The following is an 8748-nucleotide window of genomic DNA, read 5'->3' as shown; positions in this document are numbered from 1 at the left end:
CTCTCTGCAAAACACAATGCTTTTTTTCTTTTCCCTCCAAAAAATGTCCTCACGTGCAAGAAGGTAAAACCTTTTAATGAAAATCAATTTTAAAAACTTAACTACTGTGCCACCTCATCTATGTTAAAATTGAGTCCAAAACTTTTGTTCAAATATCATTTCCGAAACAATTAAGTTTTGGTCGAGGTCAAATGTCAAAGGGAACAAATGTGGTAAAAAATAACCTTTTTGTTATAACATGTTTTTCTACAAGCAATTCTAGTGAAACATGTTAATATATAACTTTACACAAATTATATGATATTTTAAAGAGCTTAACAATATACATCATCTCCAAAGTAAAAATTGGAAATGGTAATTTCAAGTTAATGAGGGGAAAATGAGTCATTCTATTGAATGTTTGGCAAGTTTGAATTATATATTTGATGCCTTATATATGCTTAACATTGATCAAAAACACAAAAAGGAAATGTATTTAGGTTGAAAATGTCTAAAGGTTATGCTATAAATTTGATGGTTGAGGAACATATTGTTTTTTCAAGTACAACGGATTAATGTATATGGCATAACAATAATTTGCACAAACCTATCTCAAAGAATAAAGAAATTCTTTACTGATTTTTGTAGTGTCGTCCCCGATTGAGTATTAAAAATAGACTATGTTAATATTTTAAATATTTTTTTAATATATTTTAAAACATAAAAATTAATGATAATTATTATATTATGAAGACACAATAGAAAAACAGAAAAAAAAAATTCAACAAAAATTCCAAATTCGATGCTTACGCATCTTTGTGTCTCTGCAGTGTAATGGATATTATTGGCTGTTGACAGTAAAGAAGGAAAGAGATGTTTACCAAACTTACAGTTAATGTTCATTACCACTAGTGATGAAGGAAAAAGAGAAGGACCATTCACGAATTTGGAATTTTTATTAAATTTTTTATTTTTTTATTGTGTTTTTATAATATATTAATTACAATTAATTTTTATATTTTAAAACATATTAAAAAATATTTAAAATACTAATATAGTCTATTTTTAATACTCAGAAAACAGTATAAAAAAGATTAGTAAAAAATCTGAACTTGAAATCGTAAGCTTCCCCTCAAATTTCTCAGTTTCATCCACTCTCTTTACTTTTCATACCAAGTCAGCAGAAATAGTTACCGTCGCTCTTCTTTCTGCTTTGGACCACAAATGTTCAACATCAAGGTCAAGAATAAATTAGTGAACAAGTAAAAGGATAAGAAATCACTTTTCAGAATACACATTTTACTAAAGGAGATATTTCTGGTGACGTGTAGCAATTTGTTTCACAACCAATAAATATTCATCATATAGTCAAAGGAATTCTAAGACTAAATTCAACACAACACCGTTCAACTTTTATAAAAGGAATAATCAGAAGAAGCCATGAATAAGAGAGAATGAAGATACTTAGAAACATGTAGGAGGAGCATGTTGAATTCATAGAGTTAATTATGTGACTTTTGGTTTTAACAATCTCCAATTAGTTCAATCCATCAACTAAAAACATTAATTAAATCAAGATAATTTCTCTTATAATATGTTAGGTGAATAGATTTTCCTCTAATCCATAGTTTTTTTTGTTATTTTAAGATTATTATATTAAGAATAAAAGAATTAACCAAAGTTACAGTAAATTTAATTTTATTATATGCAACTTAACTCGATGTTTTACAACTTGATCTGGAAGTGGATGTAAGCATGTTCCAATCACCATCCAAACTCAAACAATTATAACGTAGTATAATCACTTTCTAGCTTATTATTGGGTTGAATTTTTTATTAATTTAATTTATTTATATTACTTTCAATACGACATTGTTTTAAGCATTAAATTATTATTATTATTATTATTATTATTATTATCAATATCAATATAATAATAGTAATATAGGACTTTCTATAGACAATGAAAATAGACTTTTCAATAAAAAGGTAATTACTCGTATTATATGCAAGGGGTAAGTGTTTAGAATATCTGATTTTTAATAGTTAAACCTTTTTATTACAATATAAATGTATAATAAATAATAATTATCTTATGTTTATGTAATAAGCAAAATCACATAAAATAAAAATAAAATATATGTTTTTATTTACAAAAAAATTATAAAACAAATTAAAAATAAATAAATATACATGGACGCTGTTATAATGTGTGCCTTTCTGTTAGTAATAAAATAATATATATTTTCTTAACTGGGTTATTGTATTGGTTTCTGGTGTTATAAATTGGAATAACTACTGTTTTTTCTGGAATCATAAAATGAATGCAAATCAAGTTTATCATTTATATGTATTAACAGAATTTGTAAAAGTAAAGAAGATATATATTTTGAATTAAGTTATAATGTCATTTAAATGGTTAAAAAATTAATGACATATAATATTTTGTGACTATTATATATATATATATATTTTAAGGATCCGGATATGCTGCTTTTACCTTGTTTATATTATGTAGTAATATGCGTATGATTAACAAATTAGGATCCTGTTGTGCAACGATTAGAGGCGTTTTATTGTTAGCAGCAACAACACCATCTGAAGAAGTTCTGGAACAACCAAAACAAAAAAACCAACAATAACACACCAAGACTAACACCAACAAGGACATGGCTAGTATGCTTTAATTATTAGACATTTATAATTTTTCACATATTGATTATGTTAACACTTTTAAATTATTAAATTATGTTTTATTATAATTTAGTTAGTATTATATCTTAGATTTTTAATTTGGACTCAGTTGTTAGGAGTTGTTTTGTTTATAACTTGAATTTGGATATGTTGTTATTTTTCATTTGGATTCTATGTTATTTATACCTAGATTTGAATTAAGTGACGTGTTGCTATCAACTTTTACAATCAACAATATGTTGGTAAAATTTTATTTTGTTTATTTAAATTTAATTGGAATTGACAGGTAAAAATAATTGGAAATAAATAGAAATAATTTTTAATTTGAAAAGTACATATTACATAAATATTCTCATATGAAACAATTTGTATATAATAACATATGTGTTCATTACGATTTTTTTTTATATAAGTTACATAAGAATTATTTCATATGTAATTCATCGAGAGTTACATACAAAATGATTTATATGTAATTTTTACTAATTTTATTATTTATAAAAAAATTTATATGTAATGTTACATATGATTTTTGTTCGTATGTAAGATTATTGACACCTGTCATACATACAAATGTTTTGTATATATAATCCGTGGATAATATTCAATTATATACGAATTTTGAATAATTTATATGAATTTTATTCGTAGAAAAAATCGATTTTTTTTTAGTGGCTGCTTTTGCATCTAAGTGGTTCTCTATATTTTGTACCTCCCTAATTGATAGCCTTCCATGATGATTGAGTAGTCCTAGGTGTTGAATGTTGAATTCCTTACATTACATTTGCCAACATCAAACGAACTCATGAATACATGAAGATTCTTCATTTTTCTCAAATGTTTTGTCACCTTTATCACTTTAGAATCCATAAATCAGGGTTTTAATACCGCTAAGGGCTTTACTTACAATTTGCAGTTCTCTTGAAAAAACCAGCATCTCTGACAAATTATCTTGAGTTTTTAACAACTCCTAGAATTAGCACAATTTACAAGTTGTTTACAAAATTCCCGTTATTGACTGGGGTTCCAAACTCCAGTATTGGCTGGGTTTCAATCCCTTGGTACTACAAGCAAAACTCTCATTATGTAAACAACTTCAAAATTTTTAATTGAGATTTCTTGTTTTGTTTGTTTTATATTTTTTAATACATAAATTTTAAAATTAAAAAAAAATTATAAAAGACAAAATTTTAGATTTTTAGTATTTATAATTTGTATATAACATTCATTAAATATCAGAAAACAAAGTTTCCAATTTTCATATCAAATAATGTAAATGATAAAGTGTAAAAGTTAAAATTAGTGAGTCATTACACTTTCATTTGTTCTAAATCTGAAAAATAAACATAATAACAAATTAAATAACATTCTTTTGTTTAAAAGCATGGTTTTGTTGAATAATCCACATAGAAATGCCATATGAAAACCACCCTCCAAATCATCTTTGGTCTTTTGTTCCTGTACAGAAGAAAAAAAAAAGAAATGAGAAACCACTTTAGCCACAGCTAAGTTAATTTGTTGCCTATTACTCTAACATGAGGATTTTGTGGAATCTGTAAAATTTGAAACTGTACCATGAGATTTGTCACATTTGAATCAACTGTTGGCAAAACCCGCGAGCAATTTCTTGGATACTTCGTGAGAAATTGATACATGCCCAATATCTTACAGTGCATTCTCTGAAACTGAAAAATGAAAAGATGGGGGAGAAAAATAAAGTGACGTGCATACATGCAAAAGAACCAACAATCTAGATCTCTCAAGTGACATGAATTCATTAGCTTGGTTCAATACAAGATTCAAGAGTTGTTTCTTTAAGATTAAGCATAGTTATAAATTGATGCAGCACTATATGTATAGGGATAGGGATAGAGATAGGGATGTAACCTTCTCAACAACAGCAAAAGCAGCATGAACAGGAGTCATTCCCTGAAAAATTTCTGGGAACATAATCTTCTTAACATCACTCTAATAACACCTCTTTGAACCTTTTTCCCATTCTTCCCCTTCTTCCTCGGAAAACTCTTCGACTAAAGGAAAACCTCTTACATGAAAAATTGAAATTGATTGGGAAAGAGCCTCTTCTCGTAAGTTTGGGAGCTTGGGGCAACCACATAGACCCCAACGAGTTGAGAGAGCAGAGTTGAGAAATGGATTTGATGATGGCAAAACCGCTTCAAGTGTAGGACAGTCTTTTATGTATAGGCTCTTGAGAAATGGAATGTTTCCAGGAAATGATTCCAATTTAGGGCACTCACTGATATGCAGATAGTGGAGATAATTATGAGCGCCAAAGTGTGAAATCATTTGTAGATTACCAAGCCTCCTGAGATAAAGGATCCTGAGTGTTGGGAAGAAATGTAGTGGAAAGGTCCATAGAGAGACCGAGTCATCATCACCTATTGATGCTTCCAAGTGTTCAATTTCCAAGTGTTTAAGAGTGTCAGACCTAACAATTTCCAACGATGTTTCTTCCATTTTCAGCTTTTTTATGGTAGTCCCGTCCAAGTGTAGCTTTCCGCAATTACATAGGTCTAAACATAGAGCCTTGGGGGCAGAAGCCTCAAGTTTTTGGCAGTATTTAATTTCTAGTGTTTCCAAAGGAACAAGTTGCTTTGGTAGGTATCCTTTCAACTTTGGACAATAACTTATAGAAAGATGTTGTAGACGTGGAAAAGCACTTGTCACAGATTGGCAATCCCACTTTTCCCACTGCCTCATATTGGAGAAATACAATGTTTGAAGGGATTTAAATGAAGAAAAGTTGTTCCCATGAAAATCAGCATCAATACTCACTATCTCAAAACACGATGAAATCTTCAGATTCTTGAGAAATGGCAATAGACCAAGTGGAGGTAAACGATGGCAAGGTGCACACCTACACAACTCCAAGGACTCCAAATTCAACAACGAATTTTTCAATAACCAATTTGGAAATTGTTTGCCAGCATAGTCATAGATCGACAACACCTTTAAGTTTTTGGGAGGTTCCAATTTCTCAATTACGTCCTCTACTTTTTCTGAATCAATAGAGTTCCCATTCCTTGTCCATTCCAACTCTAGTTCCACAAGGTGTGTTTTATTCTTCAAATCTGCTTCCAATGCATCCACCGAATTCTCAACATTCTGTAGCTCCCCAATTGATACACTTCCATCAAGGTTGAGCTCACCCAGCTGTTGAATACCGAAATCTCTGCCTTGTCCAACATTAAAATCCATTACTACTTTAAGATTCTTCAATTTTTCCAAATGCGGTGGCACCTTTCCCACTTTAGTCCCTTTAAATTCAAGGCGACACAAATTGGTAAGTAGATGCAAATTTGTGGGCAATTCCTCCAAATCTCTACAGTAGTTCAACTTCAGTATTTGCAAGTAGGAAAGCAAACATGTCTTTTCAGTTAGTATTCTAATGGAAGTATAGGATAGGTCTAAGGAACGGAGATACTCAAGATCGGAAATAGAGTCAGGTAACTCTGTAAGAAGAGTAAGATGAGAGAGAGATAAGATTCGTAAGAACTTAAACTTGGACAACAATTCATGTATTGGCATATTGATATACCAACTCCATAAATTATCCGTGCTATCCGTGCTCCTATGTGTCGGCATAAATGTACGAAACTTTTCTATATCACATAAAGTTCCAAACCCATCAAAATCTCGATTGTATCCAAATTCAACTGAGTAATGACGAGTTACTTTTTGTATGTTCTCTATTTGGCCAGCCTCGCACCTAAAATGTATGCCTTGACCAACATATTTTGCCAAATCATTTAGAAGGTCATGCATGCCAAATACTTCTTCCTTTTTACTTGATTGTTCGAAGAAGGATCTTGATAGTAGTTCATTGAAGTATTGTTGGCAAACTTCTTCTTGAGGACAGTTTAAGCGATTTTTAGTCATCCACAAGTGCATCAAATGCTCCTTCTTAAACTCATGATCCTTGGGGAAAAGGGCACAGTAAGCAAAGCAAACCTTCAGATCGGAAGGAAGGTGGATATAGCTCAATGCCAAAGCGGGAATAATACCACAATGCTCTTCCGGAAGTTCCCATATCTCACTTTGGAGCACACTTTCCCATTCAGAAACAGATGATTTGTTGTATAAGAGACTTCCCATTGTTTTCAAAGCAAGAGGTAGTCCTTTACACTTTTTAACAATCTTCCTGCCAATCTCCCAGCAGTCTGGATTTGCTTGAATATCAACATCTCGGAATGCATGTTTAGCAAACAACTCGCAGCTATGATTATCCCGTAATTGCTTTAGGGAGTGTTCCTCTGACCGCATGATAGAAGCAACTTCCCTACTACGTGTGGTCACAAGAATCCTACTCCCTTCAGCTCCGAAAACAAGGGCCTTCTGCACTTCTTCCCATTTAGATGGGTTTTCGTTCCAAACATCATCCAAAATAAGAAGATATTTCTTCCCCGTCAATTTTTCTTTCAAACTTTTGTGAACCATCTCTGTATCTCTACTATTATCGATTGATCCAGTAACATGTTCAAGAATTGCTCTTGATACCTTGAAAACATCAAATTCATCAGAAACACAAACCCAAGCTTTGACATCAAATTTAGCCTCATCCATCCTTGGGTCATTGAATACATGTTGGGCAAGGGCGGTCTTACCCACCCCTCCCATTCCCACAATAGAAAGTATAGATAAGTTCTTGTGAGTCTTAGATGTGAGCCAGTTAAAGACAAATGTTTTGTCATTATCTCTGCCATAGATGACACTTTCTTTTGGCAAATATGTTGATCGTAGTTTAGTGCCCCATCCTGATCTGACCCCAACATCATGGGCCTTTTGCAAACCTAGAATTTGGCTTTTGGTTGCAAGATTTTCTAGGTCTTCAATGAGTTTTTCCAACCTTGATCCAATTTCATTTTGTAAGGAACTGACAAAACAAGATATGAGGAAATTCCACACCTTTTTAGCAGCATACTGAGATTGAGCTTCCACCTGGGTTTTGGAGAGTGTGTGATCTGTTTCCTCCAAGAGATCCTCCACATCAAACACGACATCTTTGACTGCGAGAAGCCAATCTCTCACACGTGGATTTGTAAATTGTTTCTGTTCTGCATCATCAGCCACAACATCAACGGCTAGGAGCTTCAGCTTCAAGCTGCTTAACAGCTTCATGTTGCTTTTATTTCCACAACATATGTCCATAAAACGAGAAGCCAAATTGTCAATAGTCATCTGAACGGAGGAGGACACAAGAGCACCGATAATCATTTCAGCAGCCATAGCAGCCATAGTAGAAAATGGAGTGGATGAATGGAAATGAGTGATCTGAATGAGTGAGTTCAGAGATATCAGTGATTATGGAGTGATCACTTCTTATGAATCATGGTTTACTTGATGGTCACTGGTCAAGTCAACCAATAAATCTTAAGTCTTGCTGTCTAACAGCTGTTTTCCAAGAATGAATGAGTGGCCATGGTCATATGCAGAAGTTTCTTTTACTACACTCTAGGAGATTCATTGAAGGTTGAATCTGTATTGTATGTAGCTGGTACACCATGCATTAGTGTATTGTATCTTTCACTTTTTACATCAGATGCTTTGATGTTTGATGTAAATATTATATTTTTACATTGGCGTTTAAGTGTGATATGAATTTACGCCATCCGCTTCCACATCAGAGTGTTACCTGTCATAAAATATCGTAAATATCTGACATAAAAATCTTCTTCTGTCATACTACGTTTTGAGTTTTTCTCCAAGTTCTAGGTCTAGGACAATGATATTGCCTCTTTGGTCAACCTAAAAAAAATTGTGTGGTTAGAATGTCATCTACATCATCATCAAGGAACGTGAATTTTCTGGAAATTGTTTTGTTCTTCATTATTGTTATCTTCTATGAATTTCACATATATATTATTAATAAGAATTATTCTATTTTAGGGTTGGAAGATTCAATAAGCTTTTGAAGTGTTGTGGTATCCATTGAAAACTTCATATTTAACCTTCTTTGTTTTACTTTGTCCAATTTAATTTGTGGAACATAAGAAAAATAAAAACAAAAATTTGTTCTCAGATTTTGTAAATCTGGGAGGTACCCAAATCAACTTC

At 31.8% G+C, this 8748-nt stretch overlaps 1 protein-coding gene across 1 annotated transcript; it reads right to left on the bottom strand.

Annotated features, from left to right (window-relative positions):
• Positions 1 to 3994: 3994 nt before the first annotated feature.
• LOC114168851 (putative disease resistance RPP13-like protein 1) lies at positions 3995 to 8269 on the bottom strand. Its single transcript, XM_028053817.1, has 3 exons — positions 4561 to 8269; positions 4248 to 4358; positions 3995 to 4131 (listed from the first exon to the last, which is right to left on the bottom strand). The coding sequence occupies exon 1, from the start codon at positions 7927 to 7929 to the stop codon at positions 4642 to 4644; it is 3288 nt and encodes a 1095-aa protein (XP_027909618.1). The 5' UTR covers positions 7930 to 8269; the 3' UTR covers positions 3995 to 4131; positions 4248 to 4358; positions 4561 to 4641.
• Between the last annotated feature and the right edge of the window lie 479 nt (positions 8270 to 8748).

The sequence above is a fragment of the Vigna unguiculata genome, chromosome 11 (genome assembly GCF_004118075.2).
Source record: "Vigna unguiculata cultivar IT97K-499-35 chromosome 11, ASM411807v1, whole genome shotgun sequence".
In the NCBI taxonomy this organism is placed as follows: domain Eukaryota; kingdom Viridiplantae; phylum Streptophyta; class Magnoliopsida; order Fabales; family Fabaceae; genus Vigna; species Vigna unguiculata.
The sequence above is the reverse complement of the archived record's forward strand: the minus strand, read 5'-3'. Positions and strand labels throughout refer to the sequence as shown.